The sequence below is a fragment of the Oncorhynchus gorbuscha genome, linkage group LG10 (assembly GCF_021184085.1).
Source record: "Oncorhynchus gorbuscha isolate QuinsamMale2020 ecotype Even-year linkage group LG10, OgorEven_v1.0, whole genome shotgun sequence".
Classification (NCBI taxonomy): domain Eukaryota; kingdom Metazoa; phylum Chordata; class Actinopteri; order Salmoniformes; family Salmonidae; genus Oncorhynchus; species Oncorhynchus gorbuscha.
Genome location: NC_060182.1, coordinates 57,904,624 through 57,928,283, shown reverse-complemented (window position 1 = coordinate 57,928,283; position 23,660 = coordinate 57,904,624). Strand labels below are relative to the sequence as shown.

General features: G+C 41.0%; 1 protein-coding gene across 1 annotated transcript in view; it reads right to left on the bottom strand.

The window, feature by feature from the left end:
• Positions 1 to 4,490: 4,490 nt before the first annotated feature.
• LOC124046276 (SH3 and cysteine-rich domain-containing protein-like) overlaps positions 4,491 to 23,660 on the bottom strand; it is a 96,014-nt gene continuing 76,844 nt past the window's right edge. The window contains exons 8-11 of the mRNA XM_046366462.1: positions 20,090 to 20,184; positions 11,865 to 11,916; positions 9,069 to 9,206; positions 4,491 to 8,274 (exon numbers count right to left, since the gene is read on the bottom strand). Of these exons, the coding sequence (XP_046222418.1) occupies positions 8,176 to 8,274; positions 9,069 to 9,206; positions 11,865 to 11,916; positions 20,090 to 20,184 (384 nt within the window). The 3' untranslated portion in view covers positions 4,491 to 8,175. The remainder of the gene's footprint in view (positions 8,275 to 9,068; positions 9,207 to 11,864; positions 11,917 to 20,089; positions 20,185 to 23,660) is intronic.

Sequence of the window (23,660 nt, the reverse complement as noted above, 5' to 3'; positions counted from 1 at the left end):
GCTGTCGGGGGGAGCTTTAGCTGCGTGGACTAAGGCTGTGTTGGATACCAAGTTGTGAGGCTGGGAGAAAAGCCTAGCTGCAGGCTTTCTGTCAATTTAAAAAAAAAATAATTAAAAGCTAATTTAATTTAATAGCAACTGGTTCATAGGAGGAGAGGGGCTGTAATACTCGGTTACTGCAGATGTGTCAGCGTATGCGCTACTGGTGTTGAAATCAGGTGCAGGAGAGTAGAGAGTTGTGATCAGGCGCACTCTTTATTTGGGCAGAAGCACAACAAATGGACGCACCTGCATCAAACCTCCAGCCAAAATGCAAAAGAGAGATGCGCAAAATACAGTCACAAAACTAACATCAATCAAAAACCTCCCATGGGTTCCACAAGAATACCCAGGGGAGGAAACAACTAGCCTGGCGCATCACACTGAACATGAAACAAACAATTCCACACAAAGACATGGGGGAAAACAGATAAATATATATATGCAGTGTGATTAGGGAATGTAAACCAGGTGTGCAGGGAACAAGACGAAACAAATAGAAAAATGGAGCGGCAATGGCTAGAAGGGAAGCCGACTTCGGCGGAAGTTGTGACATTTTGTTTCCCATTTCGAAAGTTCTGTGTTAATGCAGACAAGGACTTCACTGAAGCTGGGTATTCCATGGATAGTACCTATTGATTTTTTTATTTTACTAGGCAAGTCAGTTAAGAACAAATTCTTATTTTCAATGACAGCCTAGGAACAGTGGGTTAACTGCCTGTTCAGGGGCAGAACGACAGATTTTGTACCTTGTCAGCTCAGGGATTTGAACTTGAAACCTTTCAGTTACTAGTCCAATGCTCGAACCACTAGGCTACCCTGCCGCCCCGCTGACAAGGTCGAATTGATGGAAGCTGAGTCTGGTGCTTGCCAGTGTTTTCAGACTCAAATTGTCCGCTCCGGCTCCAATGAGGACAAATGGACCCCACTTGACATCCCGCAGCAATTCTCTACGCCTCTCTCAGCTATGTTGCCTCCCGAGTGGTGCAGCGGTCTAAGGCAGTGCATCACACAGCTGGGGTTTGATCCTAGGCTGTGTCACAGCCTGCCGTGACCTGGAGCCCCGTAGGGCGGTGCACAATTGGACCAGTGCAGTCTGGGTTAGGGAACGGTTTGGCCGGGGGTCATTCCTTGGCTCATTGCCCTTAATTGCCTACCGTCTGAAGCTGTTAATGGCTTAACGTCCGTGCATGTTCATTAATTGTTTATGGTTCATTGAACAGGCATGCGTTTAAACCCTTTACAATGAAGATCTGTGAAGTTATTTGGATTTTTACAAATTATCTTTGAAAGACAGGGTCCTGAAAAAGGGACGTTTCTTTTCTTGCTGAGTTTATTTAGTCAACATGTTTGACTTGGGGTAAGTTGATCCAATGGCCATCATACCCCATACAAATTAATGACAAATTATGATTTTATGCACAATATGCATAGTATCTTTGCAATTTGTCATGCATATTAACTCATTTGTATTTTTACAGAGCAGACATCATCAAGCCCTGTGTATACAAATGTAAAACAAGCAGGGGTTTAGCTCCCTTTGAGGTTCTTGAGAGAGCAGCCAAGGAAGTGAGAGAATGGAAGGAAATAAATCAATTCGAGCAGCAGAAAGGGATGAAAACATTTACTGAATGACACTGAAGAGCAGGGTTGGGGAGTAACGTAATCTGATTTAAAAATAAAACCGAACTGTAATCAGTTACATTACCAGAATAAATATTGTAATCAGAATACAGATACTTTTGAAAAACTAGATTATTTCTTGGATTGCTTTTAAATGCAATAACACACAACATGATACATTTCTGTTTTCTCAACGACATTCTCAACGGCATTGAAAAAATATGCAAGTTTAAGTTTGTTCCATGTGATCGAGTCTAATCACAAGTCAGAGATCACTATGATGACACAACAAATGCGTTTGATGGATAAAGGATCCATCAAACGCATTTGTTGTGTCATCATAGTGATCTCTGACTTGTGATTAGACTCGATTCATTGTCTTCTTCTATTGACTCTTAAGTAGCAAAAAATAGTAACTTAAAGTCATCAGATTACATTACTGAATTTGGGTAACTGTAACAGATTACATTTAGAAAGTAACCTAATAAACCCTGCTGAAGAGGTACATTGACAAATAAGAAAACAAACATATCTGTGCGAAAGAGAGGCTATGAAATAGTAGCAGAGGCACACAAGGTCTGATTCCTGTCACATGGAGTCGGAGCTTGCGGACCAGTTTAATGGGCTTAGTTGCCTCAAATGCAGAGAACTTGCCCACGAATTGCTACATCAAAACAAAATCCCAGTCCCAGACAACTGGTCAAGAAATGGAAGGGTAAGTGATATTGAACAGAGAGCTCTATATCTGAATGTTGGCATACATTTAAGATATACAATATACCACACCCCATTCCATAAATTAAACTTTGACCTACCAGCACCATCACCCACTGTGACAGTACACCATTACCCACGTACCCTAAGGCGGCTCAACTTACGCTGCCCCTATATTCAAGAGACCGCTTTTTTTGGACAAGATATGTTTTCAAAACGTATGTTTACATGAATTCTGATTACTACCAGGGATACACAACATCCAGAAATATATGTAGATATCTTTGTTAGAAATAATACCACATTTCCCTTGACGTAGTGATGCTGAATGTAAAAATTGCTGAACATACCCCACTCACCCCTACCCGGTTTGTTCTGGGGATGTCCCCAAGGATGTTTATAGGATGCACTTAGAACCTTCTGTCATGGTCACCTGGAGGTTTTTGTCTCGTTCCCGGCTTGTTCCGGAGATGTCAGCTGAACAAAACAAAAACTCTACCCACGGCACATGAACCCTAGTTTTATTACACGTGGTTAAATTATCCGCCCAGATACTAGAAGGTTGAGTCATACCATAGACTCTTATATTATTGGACAACTGAGGGAAATTGACCAAGTGGATAGAATGGACGAGGGCATTGTAAGACAAACAGGCATCATGTTGAGCTACAGGAGAGTTATGATTGTTTGAGGGGCCAGCTGTTGAAGGGTACCAGCCAGGAGGCCAATGCCAGTTTTCACCACGGGCACTGACACACAGCTCATTGGCATGACAACTGGGAGAGTGTGAGTTATTAACGTCAGCCTCATGTTCATTCAACGACTTAAACGACTCAATGGGAAACCTCAGTTAAGCTACAACCTGCAACTCTTAATATAATCCTCAACACACTTTTGAGGCAACTTCCACTACTCATTTCATAGGTCATTGATTTATTAATAGTTGTATATAAATCCGGGGGATGAATAAAATGATTGTTTTGACAAAAACTGTGGCACCTGGCATGCTATATACCTGTGAGGAGTCTTTTGTTGATTAAAGTATTTCTTTATCTTCGGTAGAAGGTGTTGTTGAGATGGCATACCTCAAGCATACCTGAAGCAGCCTCTTTTCTTCTTAATTTCACTGGCAATCTCACTGAGTATCTGGAGATAGTCCAGGCATTCCTAGCTGGGGCGAGGCAATGAAGCGGCCAAGTGGGTTTTTCTGTGTCACAGCTCATTTTTGCTACAGTTTCCCTTTTGTTTTTCTGTCAGTGGCTTCCTTTTTTCATTTTAATTTTGCCTTCCAAAATGAGCCACGCGACAAACTACTACCACAGCCTGTCTATTATGGCTTTGAGCTAGACACATTTTTTTTTTTAGCACCTCTTTCTTTCCCACGACACGCATGCACGTGCGCAAGCACACACACCCACCGACTCACACCCACCCACACCATTGTGCGACAACGTGTACATTGTGTGATATATGTCAAATAAACACCCGTTGGATTCACCAAGCTGGGTAGCACTTTTGTTCATGCTGCAACACTGTAAATGCTAAATGTTGCCAGTGCAATACAGGCTAATGTCAGGCCAACACCAATGTAGGATGTCATGACAAAGACAGGGAACAGTGGAGCAAGACAAGGGCACGTCTTTAGAACGGTCTCTGCCTCCTGCCAAAATAATAATCCAGCAGTCACAGCCACCACACTTCTGAACAGCTGCCTAATGGGGCAACTGAACCTGAGAGCTGCAGTAAAACCATCTCCTAATAATGGACTTCATGGTTTATCCTCTGCTGCAGTCAAGGTCGAGGGGACTGAACATGAGCAGAGTGGTTTCCTAACGTGTGCACCGGATTGGAAAGTGGACCGATCACGATAAGGTTCAGTCAGAAAAGAGTTAATACCACTTCACCCTGAAGTAACATTCTTCAGATTGACTGTCACAGTTATTTTTTGGAATTACTGCCACACAACTCGGACACCCATGCATACCCCACAAGACATGCCATCAGGGGTCTCATCACATTCCCCAAGTCCAAAACAGACTATGTGAGGCGCACAGTACTACATAGAGACATGACTACAGTACATGGAACTCTATTTCACATCAAGTAAATAATGCCAGCAGTAAAATTAGATTTATTATTAGATTCATAAAAATACACCTTATGGAACAGTGGGGACTGTGAAGCAACATAAACACATGCATTCAAATTCACGGTAACATACGCACTGTACACACATGTACACATGGATTTTGTGTTATAGATATGTGGTAGTAGAGTAGAGTCCTGAGGGCACACCCTTAATATGGAAATTTGTTATGAATGTATTGTAATGTTTTTAAAACGTATAACTGCCTTAATTTTGCTGTACCCCAGGAAGTGTCACAGATTCCCCCGGTAGTGCTGCTCATTCTGTTCACCAGCTCTGGAGGTCTACCTCACCGGCCCTCTAGGCGTCACTGAACTTGATTCATTATCACCAACCCCAGACTGTCTTGTCTCATTACGCACACCTGGTTCCCATTCCCCCTGATTAGTATGTGTGTATATGTGCCCTCTGTTCCCCATTGTCCTTGTTGATTATTGTTCCATGTCTGTTGGTCTTGTGAGCACCTGTGCTCTGTTGTATCGGCTTGCATGTTAGTGTGCACTTGTTATTAGACGGGCCTCGTCCCTTGTATTTATTAGAGGTACACCTCACTCTTTGTTTGGGTTATAGCCCTGTGTTACACACACACACACACACACACACACACACACACACACACACACACACACACACACACACACACACACACACACACACACACACACACACACACACACACACACACACACACACACACACACACACACACACACACACGCGCACGTTTGGTTTGGGTTTCGTCCCCGTCATGTTCATGACGTACACTATTTTGGGTAGAGAAATTTTAAAAACTATTTTTGTATTCTTGTGCCTGTCTCCTATTCCTTGTACGTGACAGGAAGAGTAGCTGCTGCCTTGGCATCAGCTAATGGGGATCCATAATAAATAACATTTTTTTTGTATTTTAACTAGGTTAGTCAAGAACAAATTTTGATTTACCATGACGGCCTACCCCGGCCAAACCTGGGCCAATTGTGTGCTGTCCTATTGGACTCCCAATTAAAGCCTGGATTTGAACCAGGCTTAGGCCGCTTCAAGCACTGAGATACAGTGCCTTAGACCACTGTGCCACTCAGGAGTCCTCCAAATACAGTCCCTGGGATGCTGTGATAGACATTATGAAAATAATTATAGAATCCTGCTGCATTATGTGTGGGAGCCACAATACAGCGGTTTTCATTAGCATACAAATCATAACAGCTTGATGGGGCGAAGATAATTTAAGTGGTCCAGTTGAGCAAATGATGAGCCAATTAGCATAAGCTAATTCACGTGTGGGTGCAAAAATTGGAGGCCCGGCTATCTGTGTGGGACTTTTATGAATAATTTGTGACAGATGTATAAAGAGGAATGAAAAACTGTATGAGTCGGTGACTTGGTGACCATATTGCTTATTAATGCTATGTATAATCATGAGAACACAATGTTCACTATGCTGTCTGTAGATGGTGCTCTTCTGCATAAAATGTGTGATAAATCTCGATTGCCATATTGCATGTAGTTAACAGTTCCAATGTGTGAGCTAATGAAAATGTCAATTATTGCATTACCAGAGATTTCAAAGGGAAATAAAGGGATTCCAATTCCCTCATAAGAAACCAAAAGAATATGGGCATCACGTTGATCTTTTCTGGTAATATTCATGCTCTACCTTTTACATACCATTGGATATACTGTCTTGTTTCTCATGTGGAAAATCTGTATGGTGCTCGAGAAGGAGATGAGGACGAGGGGGATAGCGGCCTCTTCGTGACAGTGAATTTTCACCTCACTGAGTATACCAAACATTAAGAACACCTTTCTAACACTGCGTTGAGTGTTCGAAGAGAAAGCTATTCGAGACCGAGTTAAGGTCAATGTGCTTTATATATTATGTGAATACTTTCACAAAATGCTGATACTAAAATTGATCAGAAATAGATGTTTGATTCTGTGCACACAATACAGTGACCTTTGACATACAGATTAGATTAGTTTAGAGACAGATTTACTAAAATACCTTTCCTTTAACAGTTCATTTATAACAATATTTTAAAACAGAAAACAAATATGCATGTGGATGAACAAGAAATCTTAAAAGAACATCTCAGGGAAGAGAAAGGAATAGCCCTTTCGTTGACATTAAAAGGGATACATAGATTTAAGTTACATCTCAACAAGCATGTCTTGATCTGACATAAAAATGTTCTTCAGCATTTGCTAGAAAGTTTACATTGGAATAAGGCTATAGCCATATCTGAGTGACCATTTAGTGCAATTGGAGTAAGCATACATGAATGTAAATCAAAGCCAAAGGTCATGTAGCTCATGCTCTGAAGATACTGCATCGTTTCTATACTCTAGATGTCCTATACTCCAATTAACTTGAGTTTCACTGAAAGGATTGTGATCAAATACCTTGAAATAACAGGTATGCAGATTTGATGACATACATTCAAATACAATGTATCGAACCACTTATGAAAGGTTGCCCACTGTACCTCTCTTATCAAATCCATTATTCTTTACAAATAAAAACAAGAAACTATATATCATGACAAGCTACCTGAAGAGAACATTATCATCAGACTTCAACTAGCAAATTAGGTATTCGTTGTTTTCAAGCATTCAAAGAATCTCTTTGACAGGTTTTTAGAAAGGTGTTTTCATGAGTCTGAATTTTTTATGCAAAGCTCTGTTTTGTCTTTCGATGGGTAAGCAGCTAGACTAGATACATCACTAGCTAGATTTGTGCAAAAGACTACAGCATTTCTTTGAAAGAAAAAGGACTCCTTTGAATAACACTCCCCTCAGAATCGACACATTTCTTTTTGTTGTTCCTCTCCAGTGACAAAACCATTGAATTCTTTGTGTCAGAGGGTCTGATAAAATAACTCTGTCTCAGGAGAATGAGCTTTTAATTGTGAGCTAGAGCCTCTCAAGGCTCAGTGGAGCCATTGTACAAGCATAGAAGAAAAAGGGATTCATGCTGTTTGTAACCTCAACCGCTTTCATCAAAGTAATGTAAATGATTATCTAGGCCTATAGGCAACTATTTGATAAAGAGAACAAGTGTTTGAACATTTGGGCATAGGATAAACAGGTCATTGAAACATACTGCAGCTGACGCTAAAAAAGCAAGCATGAATTCAGTAAATTCATGCGTGATGTGTCAGCTGTATTCTCCAATGGGAAGTCACACAAAGAACACACGATGTACGGCAGTTCTTTAAATCGAACAAAATCAAACCAAAAATCCAAACGAAACCAAATTCAGTGATACAAGGAGGCAGAGTGGGGTCATTGTGACCAGAAGTTCAGGTTATTTGATCCGTCTCAACATGTTCCCATTCAGACTTAAAGGAAATGGGGAAGGTTGGCTTTGACTTCTGACAAAGCCATTCCCTTAATGCCAACAGCAACATTTTGGAGTTTAGAGTCCTAGCTCAACAGACGGCTTCCTCCATAGTCTCAGATGGCCATTTTGTAATTACAATCGTCCTCCTCGCGCCAGGGAGGTTGGCAGCTGATCAAAACTACTGTCAGAGCCATCCCTGTACACCAATGGAGTATGTGACTGTGCCTCTCCTCCCTCCACTCTCTCCTTCTCTTCCTCTCGTCATCTCTCTCCAGCTCTTTCTATTTCTCTCTCTCTCGCTCTCTCTCTCTCTCTCTCAGATGTTCTCCAGGACATCACAGGGCACGTAGCCTCTCTTCTTTCCACTGGCCACTCGGATGAAGCCGCTGTGTTCATCCTCGCCGCTTACACAAATCTGGTGGAACAGAGACGAATACTCTCGTGATTTGGTTGCTCTCGTGTACAAGCAAAATACATTTGAACACATTCAATAAACAATGCACATTGGCCCTAAGGGGCAAAGTAGCTTTAGGACCACTGTAATAAATATATAATTTCCCCCACCATATATCAATGACACCTGACTGTAATTGGCCTGATAGTCTTCAATACAGCTGCAGAGAGGTAGTGTGAATGGCTATGTGACTGGAGAGAGCAGATGTTGCTACTCATTGGGGATCGAGGCAGAGCTAGGAGGTCACTGACTCATCTTCAAAGTGTTTGGAATGAATGCATCTCCATTTGGCGTTACTAGCCTGAACTCTCCTCTGAATCCGGAAATGCCCCTGCAAAGCATCGTGGGAAAAGGATTTGAGACAGCAAAGCCATTTGCCATGCCAAAATGGTAATGCCATGGAAACTGCTGAGAGACGGGTGACTCCGAATTGGCCAGCTCAGGTCAATCCTTTGAAGTGAATGTTCTGGGAGTGAATCTGTGGACTGAGTGCTCAGGATTCCCATTTGCCTATGAGAATTGGTGGGAGGAGGAACTATGTCCGATGCCCACTTTTAGCTGGGGCTTGATCATGAACTGCGCCAAATAAAGTAATACATGGAAACAATTAAGGGACTAACAATAAACATTCTTTAACAATGGATAATAACAATCATGTTTGCTTGTGTATCATTTCAAATGGGCATAAGTGAGTCCTTTTTTGTTGCAAAGTAGTTTGCCATATTGTATTTTTATATAACAGTGGGATCACGTACCTGTCCCTCCTTCAGGGTGATCTGGCCTTGCTCCTTGCAGCCGATGAACGTCCGGTGACACCTGAACACTCTGTCCCCGGCCTTCACCTGGTGAGCAAAGGCTGCTGGGAAGAAACCAATCCTGTCCTCGATTACGCCCTGGAACCATCATCCAGATGAAATGTTATACACCATGACAACTACTACTTATACTATCATGGCAGCAGACTTGTGCGGTGTAGTGGTTTAAGTGTAAGTACTAGGTGCACTGTAAAAATAGGACTCAAAACACCATGATTGTGTAATGAAACCATGAAAAGTAGTGCACCTAACCTAAGATCTGGTGTTTGGAGGGGGTAAACCCAATGTAAGTGCTTTGATACACAGAACGTGTTTTAAAACATATACACTACCGTTCAAAAGTTTGGGGTCACATAGAAATGTCCTTGTTTTTGAAAGAAAAGCAATTTTTTTGCCCATTAAAATAACATAAAATTGATCAGAAATACAGTCCTGATTAAAGAAGCAATCAAATTCGCCTTCTTTAGACTAGTTGAGTATCTGGAGCATCAGCATTTGTAGGTTGGATTACAGGCTCAAAAGGGCCAGAAACAAATAACTTTCTTCTGAAACTCGTCAGTCTATCCTTGTTCTGAGAAATGAAGAAAATTGCCAATAAACTGAAGATCTCGTACAACGCTGTTTTATACTCCCTTCACAGAACAAAATGGCTCTAACTAGAAAAGAGGAGTGGGAGGCCCCGGTGCACAACTGAGCAATGGCAACGATTACAAGGTGACCAGGTGACCAGGTGGCGAATCGCATCTCTGCATGTCTGGCAGACATATCAGTGTGGATGACGGATCACCACCTCAAGCTGAACCTCGGCAAGACGGAGCTGCTCTTCCTCCCGGGGAAGGACTGCCCGTTCCATGATCTCACCATCACGGTTGACAACTCCATTGTGTCCTCCTCCCAGAGCGCCAAGAACCTTGGCGTGATCCTGGACAACACCCTGTCGTTCTCAACCAACATCAAGGCGGTGGCCCGTTCCTGTAGGTTCATGCTCTACAACATCCGCAGAGTACGACCCTGCCTCACACAGGAAGCGGCGCAGGTCCTAATCCAGGCACTTGTCATCTCCCGTCTGGATTACTGCAACTCGCTGTTGGCTGGGCTCCCTGCCTGTGCCATTAAACCCCTTCAACTCATCCAGAACGCCGCAGCCCGTCTGGTGTTCAACCTTCCCAAGTTCTCTCACGTCACCCCGCTCCTCCGTTCTCTCCACTGGCTTCCAGTTGAAGCTCGCATCCGCTACAAGACCATGGTGCTTGCCTACGGAGCTGTGAGGGGAACGGCACCTCAGTACCTCCAGGCTCTGATCAGGCCCTACACCCAAACAAGGGCACTGCGTTCATCCACCTCTGGCCTGCTCGCCTCCCTACCACTGAGGAAGTACAGCTCCCGCTCAGCCCAGTCAAAACTGTTCGCTGCCCTGGCCCCCAATGGTGGAACAAACTCCCTCACGACGCCAGGACAGCGGAGTCAATCACCACCTTCCGGAGACACCTGAAACCCCACCTCTTTAAGGAATACCTAGGATAGGATAAGTAATCCCTCTCACCCCCCTTAAGTTTTAGATGCACTATTGTAAAGTGACTGTTCCACTGGATGTCATAAGGTGAATGCACCAATTTGTAAGTCGCTCTGGATAAGAGCGTCTGCTAAATGACTTAAATGTAATGTAAATGTAAATGTAACAAGAGCAGCCGCTCACTGATTTGACGGGTCCAACGCAGCTCCACCTACGACACCGCCAAAACATCCGCTATGCGGGTTTCTGCCATCGCCGGTTAACGCTTGATCTGATTGAATTTAAGCCTTCATAAAAATCAATGCCAGTCATTTCTATGATTTGTTCATTTCATTTTACCAAAGAAATTCGGAAATAAATCCCACTTTAATATGTTGCTCAAAATGTAAGTATATTTTATGAGGATTATCAAAGATATACAAAATTGCGTGATTGAACTCATTTGTAAGTCTGGATTTAATCTCCTTGCTCTTCCTATCTTGCAACATGGCTCTGTTTTTAGAGGATTGTGAGTCACTCCAAATGTTTTGAATTTATGATTCTTATACACAATGTTGTATGCATGTTTGAAGAAAGAAAAGTATACTTCTATATTAGTATTAATCAGCTTGTTGTGCTATGAGGTGTAATTGGTCATGATGAACAGATATTAAAACAGTCAGGAAAAATTACATTCAAAGATGAGACGACCCATTCCCACATTTACAACTTTTAATTGTAGAGACAAATACAGCATCCTGCAATGTCTGCTGTAAAACCTGTAGTTATTGCTGGTGGATTGAGTACTGTGCTCAACAATGCCTACCATGATGGGTTAAACTGGCAAATGATCAGATTCATAAATCAATGTTAAACATAAAAATACTGTAATAATACTGTCATTCTGCATTAGGCAGGATTTGAAACACCATTATAGTGTTTATAAGCTATAGAGAGAGGGAACGACACCAACGGAGAAGGTGCATCTAATTCTGCACTAAATACAACAAAAAGTGTTTTAACCGTTCCTGTCAAGGTGTTGCACGATACTTGATTAAGGGGTGTTACAACACACCATGTAATGTTTCAAAACATCTCGGGATGATATGTTTCAATACTACAGCAAAGTTAAGGTTTTGTCTCCTTCGTGTTGGTGGCAGCTCAGTTGCCACTAGTGTTCTGGTGTTACAAAGCACTTAATTTAAACACGGTGTCTTCCAAAAGTGACACACTTTCATACATACCTTCCACCAATCATCATTAGAGTCATCCGCCAGTACGATTCTGTCTCCGGGTCTAAATTGGAAATAAATTGCGTATTAAAAATCAATGTCACAGGAACGGGAACATACATACATTGAATGCACAAAACATTTAAGGACACCTGCTCTTTCCATGACAGAGACTGACCAGGTGAAAGCTATGATCCCTTATTTATGTCACTTCTTAAATCCAATTCAATCAGTGTCGATGAAGGGGAGTAGACAGGTTAAAGAATGATTTTTAAGCCTTGAGACAATTGAGACATGGATTGTGTATGTGTGCCATTCAGAGAGTGTAAGTGCCTTTGAACAGGGTATGGTAGTAGGTGCCAGGAGCACCAGTTTGTGCCAAGAATTGCAACGCTGCTGGGTTTTTCATGCTCAACAGTTTTCCGTGTGTATGAAGAATGGTCCAGCACCCAAAGGATATCCAGCCAACTTGATACAACTGTGGGAAGCATTGGAGTTAAGATGGGCCAGCATCCCTGTGGAACGCTTTTGACACCTTGTAGAGTCCATGCCCTGATGAATTGAGGCTGTTCTGAGGGCAAATTGTAGGGGGAGGGTGCAACTCAATATTAGGAAGCTGTTCCTAATGTTTGGTATACTCAGTGTATAATCTAAAACATATTGCTGTTATGTCAGTATAAATATTGGAGGACAAAGGACTGTTGGATATTCTGGAGTACAGAATATGGTGATTCAGACACATGCTACTGCTGTTCCCTACAGGGTAGCTGAAGTCAGTGAAAACAGCTTCTGCTGCCTCCTCACACTGTTCAATGACACTCCATTATTGTCAGTTGTCAATGGCCATACGAACGATACCTCAGTTTTCACCCATTGTTTTTTCTTCCTTAGGTGTCCTCATTGTTATCCATTCAAAGCCTATGTAAAGCCTTGACAAATATTTGTCAACCAATGAGAAACAACAGTCAGTGTAGTTGTTTCCTGCTTGTCATTCATCTCTTGTTAGAGGACTGGCACTGAAAATGCTCTCTGAGTTACTCAAAGAGAATAGAGCTCTGGTGCTCTAAATTAGATCTCATCTGACAATAAGAAAGACAAACATGAAATAATGTTGTTTCAATTACCACTTGTTGCTTCCTGAAGTCATATGCCTCTTTTAAACATGCTGTCTATTGAATTATGACTAGGGTTGCATTTCATATAAATTGTCAATATATCCTGGTTAAAGGATTCCTGGAATTATGAGGGAATAAGCAGGAAATCCGCGAATTCTCCAACCAGGATTTTGGGAAAACATCGGAACTATAGGAAGTTTTGCTAATTTTAGACGGTTTCCCTATTGAATTCTATCAATCCTTTTTACCCAAACTAATTGAGCCTCTGCAGTATGTTTAATTATGCCATAGAGACAGAAAAGCTCCCAGACACACTTGAACAGGCACTGATCACAGTTTTGTTAAAACCTGGGAAAGATCCTCTGCTTTGTGGGTTGTATAGACCAATATCTCTATTGAACACTTCATATAAGATTCTTGTGAAACTCATAGCTCTTAGACTGGATAAGGTTCTTCTGGACTTGGTTGATATGGACCAATCAAGCTTTGTAAGCAACTGCTCATCTCCTGATAATATCAGAAGATTATTTAATGTTATGCATTATGTAGAGAATGACCAACAATCTGTAGTGGCGGCTTCATTATATGTGGAAAAAGCTTTTGACCGTATAGAATGGAACTACCTGTTTGAAGTTTTCCAGAGGATGAATATTGAACTTAAGTATGTTGGTCTGATTAGAATACTGTACAAATGTCCGGTAGCTCAGATTAGATCCTGACTAATGGAAACATTTTCTCACAGTTCTCTCTATCACGTGGCACAAGACAGAGTTGTCCCGCTATAGTCCTCTCCTTTTTTTCTTTGGCTATAGAGCCACTGGCAGAAGCTTTCAGATTTCATCCATCCATCCATGGTGTTCGTATAGGTGGGCGTGAACATCTGGTCTCGCTATATGCCGATGACATTTTGCCTTACCTCCCTAAACAAGAAATTTCACTCCGAGCATTAGTTGACATCCTGAAAGAACATGGGACCTTTTCAGGATATAAAATAAACCTATCGAAGAGTATAATTATGCCTTTTAACAGGGCAGCTATGCAGACCCAATCTTAGACCAGCCATTTCCTTGGAAACCACAGAAAATGACATAACTTGGATTGCAAATTCCTTCTGAAATTATTAAGACATCAACTCAACTATTCTCCACTTCTCAAAATGATTGGGGAAGAATTGGATAGATTTACCAATTTCTCTTATATGGGGCGGGTCAATTATGTAAAGATGTGATATTACCAAAATGTTTTTACCTTTTTCAAACCTTGCCCTGTCCTAATCCCAAAGCTTTTTTTTCTTCAAACAACTTAATAGGAAGGTTTCTTCATTTCTGTGGAAAGGGAAACCCCCCAGAGTGAAACTCACACCTTTATGCAAACCATACTCAGAAGGGGGACTCACTCTACCTGACTTCCAGTTGTATTACTGGCCATCTCAGTTAAAGACTGTGTGGGTATGACAAGATACAACAACAAGTTCACCCTCTTGGAGACAGATAGAGGAGGAGTGTCTGACCCCTGCTACATTGGCATCTATACCTTATATTAGCCCACCTAAAGCTTTGCTAGGTCTCATAAACAACACTTTAATTAAAAACACTTTAAATATATGGATAGAAGTCTGTAAACAAACAGACGAGCTTAGATCTATATATGAACAAACACCTTTCTATAATAACCCCATCTTATCCAAAGTCCTGAGAGATGGTATTACATTTTCTTGGTTCAACAAAGGAATTAAAACATTTGGTAATCTCTATAGAGAAGGTGAACTACTATCCTTTCAACAACTGGCATCTCATTTTCAGTTACCTCAAACTAATTTCTTCAAGTACCTACAGGTTAGGCATTACATTGCCACTCAGCAGGGAGGTAGGATTCAGCTCATGAGTAAACCTAAAACTGATAAACTGTGGCTGGAGAGGAAAGGGGTCAAATGTTTCATTTCCTACATGTACTCTGGTCTTCCAGCTCTGCTGGGGAATGATGAACCTTGGAAAGCTTGCATGAAGTGGCATGATAACCTTGGTCTCATTGTTGAGGATGAGAAATGGGGAAAGCTCATTTTAGATGCTCAGCGTCTTTCATTTAACACAATTGATGCAATTCAATATTTTACATAGGGTCTACTTTACACCAGAGATACTGTATAAGATAAATTCTGAATATTCAAAAATTTGCTCTAGGTGTAAAACAGGAGTGGGCACATTTATGTATATGTTTTTGTCCTGCCCTGAACTAAGCTAGAGCGAGTGACGTTTGAAACGCTATTAGCGTGCGCTAACTAGCTAGCCATTTCACTTCGGTTACACCAGCCTCATCTCGGCAGTTGATAGGCTTGAAGTCATAAACAGTGCAATGCTTGACGCACAACGAAGAGCTGTTGGCAAAACGCAAGAAAGTGCTGTTTGAATGAATGTTTACGCGCCTGCTTCTGCCTACCACTGCTCAGTCAGATTATATGCAACGCAGGACATGCTAGATAAACTAGTAATATCATCAACCATGTGTAGTTAACTAGTGATTATGATTGATTGTTTTTTACAAGATAAATTTAATGCTAGCTAGCAACTTACCTTGGCTTACTGCATTCGCGTAACAGGCTCCTTGTGGAGTGCAAACAGAGAGAGGCAGGTGGTTATAGCGTTGGACTAGTTAACTGTAAGGTTGCAAGATTGGATCCCCCGAGCTGACAAGGTAAAAATGTGTCGTTCTGCCCTTGGACGAGGCAGTTAACCCACCGTTCCTAGGCCGTCATTGAAAATAAGAATGTGTTCTTAACTGACTTGCCTAGTTAAATAAAGGTATGAAAACAACATCGGCAAATCGGTGCCCAAAAATACCGATTTCCGATTGTTATGAAAACATTAAATCGGCCCTAATTAATCGGCCGTTCTGATTAATCGGTCAACCTTTAGTGTCAATACATTTCAAATTAAGTGTGGGATGATTGAAATCTTTCTGGGATCTCATATTGGAGCGCCAAAGAGTAGACTATCAGGATTACTGAGTGAATGATGTAGTAAAATGGATACTAGGGCCAAGGGCTGTTGAGAGAGAAACCCTTATTTTGTAACAGCGAATCAAAAAGTACATTAAAAAAAGGTTTACATTATGGTAGTCTAGACAATTGTCAGTTTACAAAAGGTTTTAGAAAATCTCAGAGACACAGAGACATTGTCTCATAACCATCATATTGTCATCGGGTCAAATGATATCTTTATAATATTTTTTCAGTTAATGTTTGGTTTACACTCCGTGAAAATGGGTACAGTTAGGGAACAGTATTGTTCCCTGGGGTACAAAAATATAAATACACATAATGTACCTTCAGAGTAATCTCACATCAAAAGTGCCTTTTCCCAAGAACACTAAGGTAACCTAGCTAAATGACTACCAATCCGTAGCACTCACGTCTGTAGCCATGAAGTGCTTTGAAAGGCTGGTCATGGCTCACATCAACACCATCATCCCGGAAACCCTAGACCCACTACAATTTGCATACCGCTCCAATAGATCCACAGACGACGCAATCTGAATCACACTCCACACTGACCTTTCCTGCCTGGACAAAAGGAACAACTATGTGAGAATGCTGTTCATTGACTACAGCTCAGCATTCAACATCATAGTGCCCACAAAGCTCGTCACTAAGCTAGGGGCCCTGGGACAAAACACGTCCCTCTGAAACTGGATCCTGGACTTCCTGACGAGCCACCCCCAGGTGGTAAGGGTAGGCAACAACACATCTGCCACGCTGATCCTCAACACTCGGGCTCCTCAGGGGTGAGTGCTTAGTCCCCTCCTGTACTCCCGGTTCACCCACGACTGCATGGCCAAACACCATCATTAAGTTTGCTGACGACACAACAGTGGTAGGCCTGATCACCGACAACGTTGAGACGGCCTATAGGGAGGAGGTCAGAGACCTGGCAGTGTGGTGCGATGACAATGTAAGCAAGACAAAGGAGCTGATCGTGGACTACAGGAAAAAGCGGTCCGTACAGACCCCCATTAACATCGACAGGGCTGTAGTGGAGCGGGTCGAGAGTTTCAAGTTCCTTGGTGTCCACATCACCAACAAACTATCATGGTCCAAACACACCAAAACAGAGACTGAAAATATTTGGCTGGGGTCCCCAGATCCTCAAAAAATTATACAGCTGCACCATCGAGAGCATCCTGACCGGTTGCATGACCGCCTGGTATGGCAACTGCTTGGCATCTGACTGTAAGGAGCTACATAGGGTGGTGCATTCAGCACAGTACATCATTAGGACCAAGTTTCCTGACATCCAGGACGTACAGTTGAAGTCGGAAGTTTACATACACTTAGGTTGGATTCATTAAAACTCATTTTTCAACCACTCCACAAATTTCTTGTTAACAAACTATAGTTTTTGCTTGTCGGTTAGGACATTTACTTTGTGCACGACACAAGTCATTTTTCCAACAATTGTTTACAGACAGATTATTACACTTATAATTCACTGTATCACAATTCCAGTGGGTCAGAAGTTTACATACACTAAGTTGACTGTGCCTTTAAACAGCTTTGCATATTCCAAAAAATGGTGTCATGGCTTCAGAAGCTTGTGATAGGCTAATTGACATAACTTGAGTCATTTGGAAGTGTACCTGTGGATGTATTTCAAGGCCTACATTCAAACTCAGTGCCTATTTGCCTAGACTACCTCTGTCATTGCCAAAAAAGGGTATATAACAAAGTATTGAGATAAACTTTTGTTATTGACTTATTTTACTTACTTATTTTCCACCATCATTTGCAAATAAATTCATAAAAAATCCTACAATGTGATTTTCTGGATTTTTTTTCTCATTTTGTGTGTCATAGTTGAAGTGTACCTATGATAAAAATTACAGGCCTCTCTCATCTTTTTAAGTGGGAGAACTTGCACAATTGGTGGCTGACTAAATACGTTTTTGCCCCACTGTATGCATTAAATACACCTTTAGAATGTTGCATTCAGACTAACTGTTCAGTAGCTCGAAGGGGGGTCCCTCAAGGCCCAGGGTTTTAAGTGTTAATGCTGAAACTGCCAAGTCTGTTTGTGATATTATAACAACAAAGAAGTTACTGCAAACAACAAACACTGTTTTTTGCACGCTTGATTGAACAGAAGAATATGTACTTCAACACTGCTCACCTCCGTTTGGACACACCTCACCTCCATTTAGTCAACAAAAACAATAACAAATGTGCCTGGGGAGACCAGTGGCGCTGTTTCAACTTTCTCCGATCTCAGCTTTACAGTTTTTCTTATTTGCGTACAAGCAATTTTTGGATCTGTGTTAAAATGAATCTATAGCAGAATAGCAATGATCAAATGCTTAAATACATTTACAGAACTTCTGATACTTTTCCTGGCTTTGTACCTGACTTGAATATCTTAGACCACCTTTTGCTAAAATGTAAATTCAACTGTCACCAGTGAATACAAAATGCACTGTTAAAGGGGCAATCTTCACTTGGTACATCCATTGTCTCATGAGCTTAGTTCAACTGTCTAAGCCCATCAGAACCCAAAATATAAGCTTGTTTTACTCCAATGTTTGTAAACAAAGTAAATGTAAACACATCATTTTAACCATGTTTTGAGGCTATCATTTTGATATCATAGATGGTCAGCTTTTTACTGAAATAGGGGTGGGGAGATTTCTTTGTTTCAACAGCTGATTGCTGCTTTAAGTGTTTTGTTCACCGAATATTAACATTGTTTTCAACAGAGAGAAGAAATGTGTGCAATTGTCCTTACTGTTTCCGGCAATCGGTAAACACTACTGCACAAAATTCTAAACCACCCCATCAGTGTCATACCATGTACAATATAGGGAAATACTGTATGTAGGCAATGGACTGTATAATTTGTATTAATTTTTTACAATATTGCGGACATGCAGGAGATGCAGAGAATGAAGTTGGGTTACTTCTAAATAAGTTTGGGTTACTCCTAAGTCATTGTCTCTTAACATTGTGACCTTTCATTTTAGAGCTTTGCTTTGGTGTGGATTGAGGCCTATACATTCATACCAGTTGTGTTCCTCCATTGTTTTCACCCTTCCTTATTTCTATTGTGGATTGTGTTCCTGTGTACCAATGGAACGTCTACAAAACTATGAGCAAACCAGTCTATCTATTGAATACATGGATTTGGATTGTGATGATACCGAAGAATGAATCCTTTACAAATGGTGTTTTTTTGCTTCTTCTTTAAAAAAAAAATCTGTAATAATATTTGATGTGTATGAAATAGTTTGGTGAAATATCCATAAATGGAGTGTAATTGCCCATAATTCTGCACCTTTGGATAGTTGTACTTCCAATTTTGATCATCATGATTTAGTGACCTCCACGAAAATGTATCTACTTGTATTTTTAACAATCTTTTTGTTTTGTCTGCTTGGACTCAAGAGATAAGTACGGTTTGCGTTAATCGTTTTGATGGAACTTTTTGCAATTTTTACGGTGTAATATTGTTTTGATGGATGTATTTATGTTTTGAGAAGGCAACTACATTTTGAAAACACATGTACTGTTTCGCAAAAGGCCACAGAGTTCTGTGTCAACAACATTGTTCCAAAAAATGCTTGTACACGATTGAGAAAAAGTACAAGTACAATTCTATACCTTTTTTTTTTCCTGAGAGTGTATGATTAGGAGACGGTTTAATGGTCGCTTAACTGAGCAGGTATAAACGGAAGATCACACACATATCAGAGACAATTCAATTATAATGTGTAACAAAAAATACAATGTTTGTACATGTTGTATTAGAGAAGAACTCTGACAAATATCTATTGAGCAGTGATTAGAGCATGCATTCAGTGACGCCTACCTGCTTATCTAGGTAAACACAGTATATGTTAGTCATTCAAAAGGAGCATAGGTAATTGTTAACACAATGGGATTACAAAGAGAATGCAGGAAAGGTTCAGGCAAAGCCAAGTCCCTTTAGAAACCAATCAAACATCCATCCAGTTCTGACAGTGAGCTGCTAGGAGCTTTTGGCCTCTGCAGATAAGAGACTTTTGACTAAGCAATCCCACGAATTAGTCTGACCATTGATTAGTCTGTTTTTTGTTAGTGTGTGTGTGGATCCCACTGACCTCATCTCTAGGTCTTCACTTTCCTGGGGTGTGAATGTGAACAAAGCCACATAGGTGTTGAGCTGCAGTATGTCCTTCTGCAGCAGTCTCCTCTCCTACAAAACACACACGCACATGCACGCGCACACGCACACGCACACGCACGCGCACGCGCACGCGCACGCACACACACACACACACACACACACACACACACACACACACACACACACACACACACACACACACACACACACACACACACACACACACACACACACACGCGCGCACACACACGCGCACACACACGCGCACACACACATAGAAGCGGTCAGCACAATCCACCAAACAGGTTGTCTGAGCATAGACATGCAAAAAACGAAAACAGATTTTTGTTATTCATTAATCGAATCAAAGAGGAAATACAGAATTTATTTATTAGGGGTTCACAGCGACATGGTCAAATAACTCAAGCATACATTTGTAACTTTTTTTGTAATTTGGCACACAGAAACTTTGGACACATGGTGTAAAAAAATAAAACAATCACTATCTATCACTGGTATTTTAGATACTAATGCTCAGTCATAAGTGACTATCCTTTTTTCTCTCTTTCCTTTATTGTATGCTAAGCTATTTTGGGACACAAATCAGTAAACTATTTATGTTGAAATTGTACATTGTTTATACAGTACCAGTGAAAAGTTTGGACACACCTACTCATTCAAGGGGTTTTCTTTATTTTTACTATTTTCTAAATTGTAGAATAATAGTGAAGACATCAACACTATGAAATAACACACATGGAATAATGTAGTAACCAAAGAAGTGTTCAACAAATGTAAATATATTTGATATTTGAGATTCTTCAAAGTAGCCACCCTTTCCCTTGATGACAGCTTTGCACACTCTTGGCATTCTCTCAACCAGCTTCACCGGGAATGCTTTTCCAACAGTCTTGAATGAGTTCCCACATATGCTGAGCACTAGTTGACTGCTTTTCCTTCCCTCTGCGGTCCAACTCCTCCCTTCTGATCTGAGGGCCTGACTACACCAGACCAGTCGGCAGTACTATAGATGTCATTGGCACCAGTGGCACCATAGGATAGTGGACTTTGTCTCATGGAAATTAATGTTAGATTTCAATTATGCAGATGAACAATGTGAAATATCGTGATTAGTATATCATGATTAGTATAATCAAATATTGTTGCCATATTATGTGGTCTGAACATAGTGAAAAGTGGATATTTATACTGTAAAATGAGAATGAGTCCTGCCGCTAGCGCAGTCAGCATATTACTGCTATGAGAGTCCATTTGGGAATGCTAATGTTGAGAGTACCAACTATGATTTAAATCAACATAGTAATGTTTTCAATGATTGCACATAAAGTAAGATAGTTCCTACATGATAGAGTGCTTGCTTTGTTATCTAACTAATCTTGTGTCCTTTCTGCCATCCTGTGAACCCCAATCATTGCTGTTCGGAGCTATGTTTCCTTTTGATTATTCCAAGATTATAATGAGCTTTTGTTCCAATCGAAGGAAGGAGAATTGCTCAAGTCGTTCTGCCACCTGCTACTGTAAAGTTTCCAAAACATTATATCATCAACATGAGTGGGAGGAAGCATTCCCTTGTTTAGTTGTTCTGTTTTCATAAGCGCCCAGGAAATTAAAAGACAACAAAAGCGGGGGCGGGGTGGAGAGGATGTTGTTAGAGAAGAGCTAACCCAATTATTGCAGACACATTTTGTTAATGTAATTGCACACACCCACACCGAAAGGCATTTTTCTACTTTTGTCACAATTAGTCGCGAGTTCACAATGACCTAAAATATTGCTGCAACCAGTCAACAAACTTGTTCTCATTGTAGTTCTCATACAGGAGAAAATACTTTGGCTATATGAATTGAGGGAGAATCATAGCAAAGTAGAGACCGCAATGTACTGTACATTTGCTAAACGGTCTTATTCCATTCCAACAGAAAAAACAACATCTCAAGGTCCCTCTCCTCCCAGACTGCAGTTATGGTACTGCATAGCTATGATGTGTCGCGTCTTGGGATGACGTGTTCCAAAATGGTCAGCATGGGCAACTGATATTAGTGATGGATGAGCTGAGTTACTCTCTAGCAATGCTCTGTTGGCTCTGGGTTAAAATGCAGTAAGGCATAGTAACTTTAGGCGATCCATTATGGCAAACCGACAGCTCTCTGGGGGCCTTTTGACTCTGATGGCTAGCGCTAGGTGATAATATATGTACTGTATGTGTCTGTATGGTGGTCATTACATTGGGAGAGCGGAGATCACGGAAGAAAGACCAATAAGAAATAGTGAAGCATTAGAGGTTATATGAGGAGCAGCAAATAAAGTCTACAAGCTCACATTTTAGTGTGAGAAATACAAGCCATTTGATTAGTTCTCAATCGTTCAATACATGGGGACATTACATTTCTAGGGAACAGGTGTGTTCAGAATATGGGAAAATAAATAGGCTGCAAATTTGAAAAGGCCAGCCGGTTGTTTGTGGCTCTTATTTCAGATAGGACAGGAGGCACCATGGGGCAATCTGCTCCTGCAGTGTGTGGTTAATTCAAAGTCAGAGCCTGTGACTCTGTGCCAGGCTTTTATAGACCTGCCTTCAGACAGACAAATGACCTCCACCCAGCTGTGCTAAGCTCAGCCAGATAAGAGTGGAAAATACCACTTTACATGTTTCAGCGAGCTGGCCAGGAGAGATTGCATAGTGTATGCGTGTGCAGCGTGTGTGTTTCAAGTTTTATTTCAAGATTCATGTTTTCTTAGTCATTTTTAGAGGATACACATGGTAAACACCGTCCAATAAAATGCTTACTTGCAGGTTCCTTCTCAACAACGCAACAACAATAAGAAATAATAAAAGATAAGAATACGAACATAAAGTTATAGGAGTATTGTTAGAGGGTAAAGAAAATTATTTTTATTTGGGTTCCAGGCAGGTATTAAACCTGCCTAAAGGAAAATAGTAGGATAGATAGAGACCCACTACCAGATGCACGCATATCAGAAGAGACTGCCTAGAGGGTAGCCTGTTTTCCAGATAGCCAGTGGAGAGAAAGGATAAGACACACCATATAAAACACATCACAGCACGGCGGTAACCCAAAAACAATAATACCTCATAAAAGAATAATGCCAACAATTGACAAGAATAAACCCAGTCATAACCCTTAGAGAATTTGCAATATTCTGTATTACCTCCCAGTGGAGGAGTGATGGGGGAATTAATGGGTGTGTAGGGGTGTGTTCATAGTCAAAAAAGGCCTTAAAATGTCGGCCAAATGTTAATAGTACCACACCAAATCAATACAGTTCAAAGAACAATAAACAAACTTGCATGCAACCTCCCTTTAACTAAAATGTCAACCCAAATGTCAAATACATTTAAATTGTATTTGTCACATCCCCCGAATACAACAGTTGTAGACCTTACCGTGAAATGCTTACTTACAAGCCCTTAACCAACAAGCAAAAAAAGTTACACAATGAAATAACAATAATGAGGCTATATACTGCCTCTGCCATTGTTCTAATTCTGTGAAGGGAGGTCT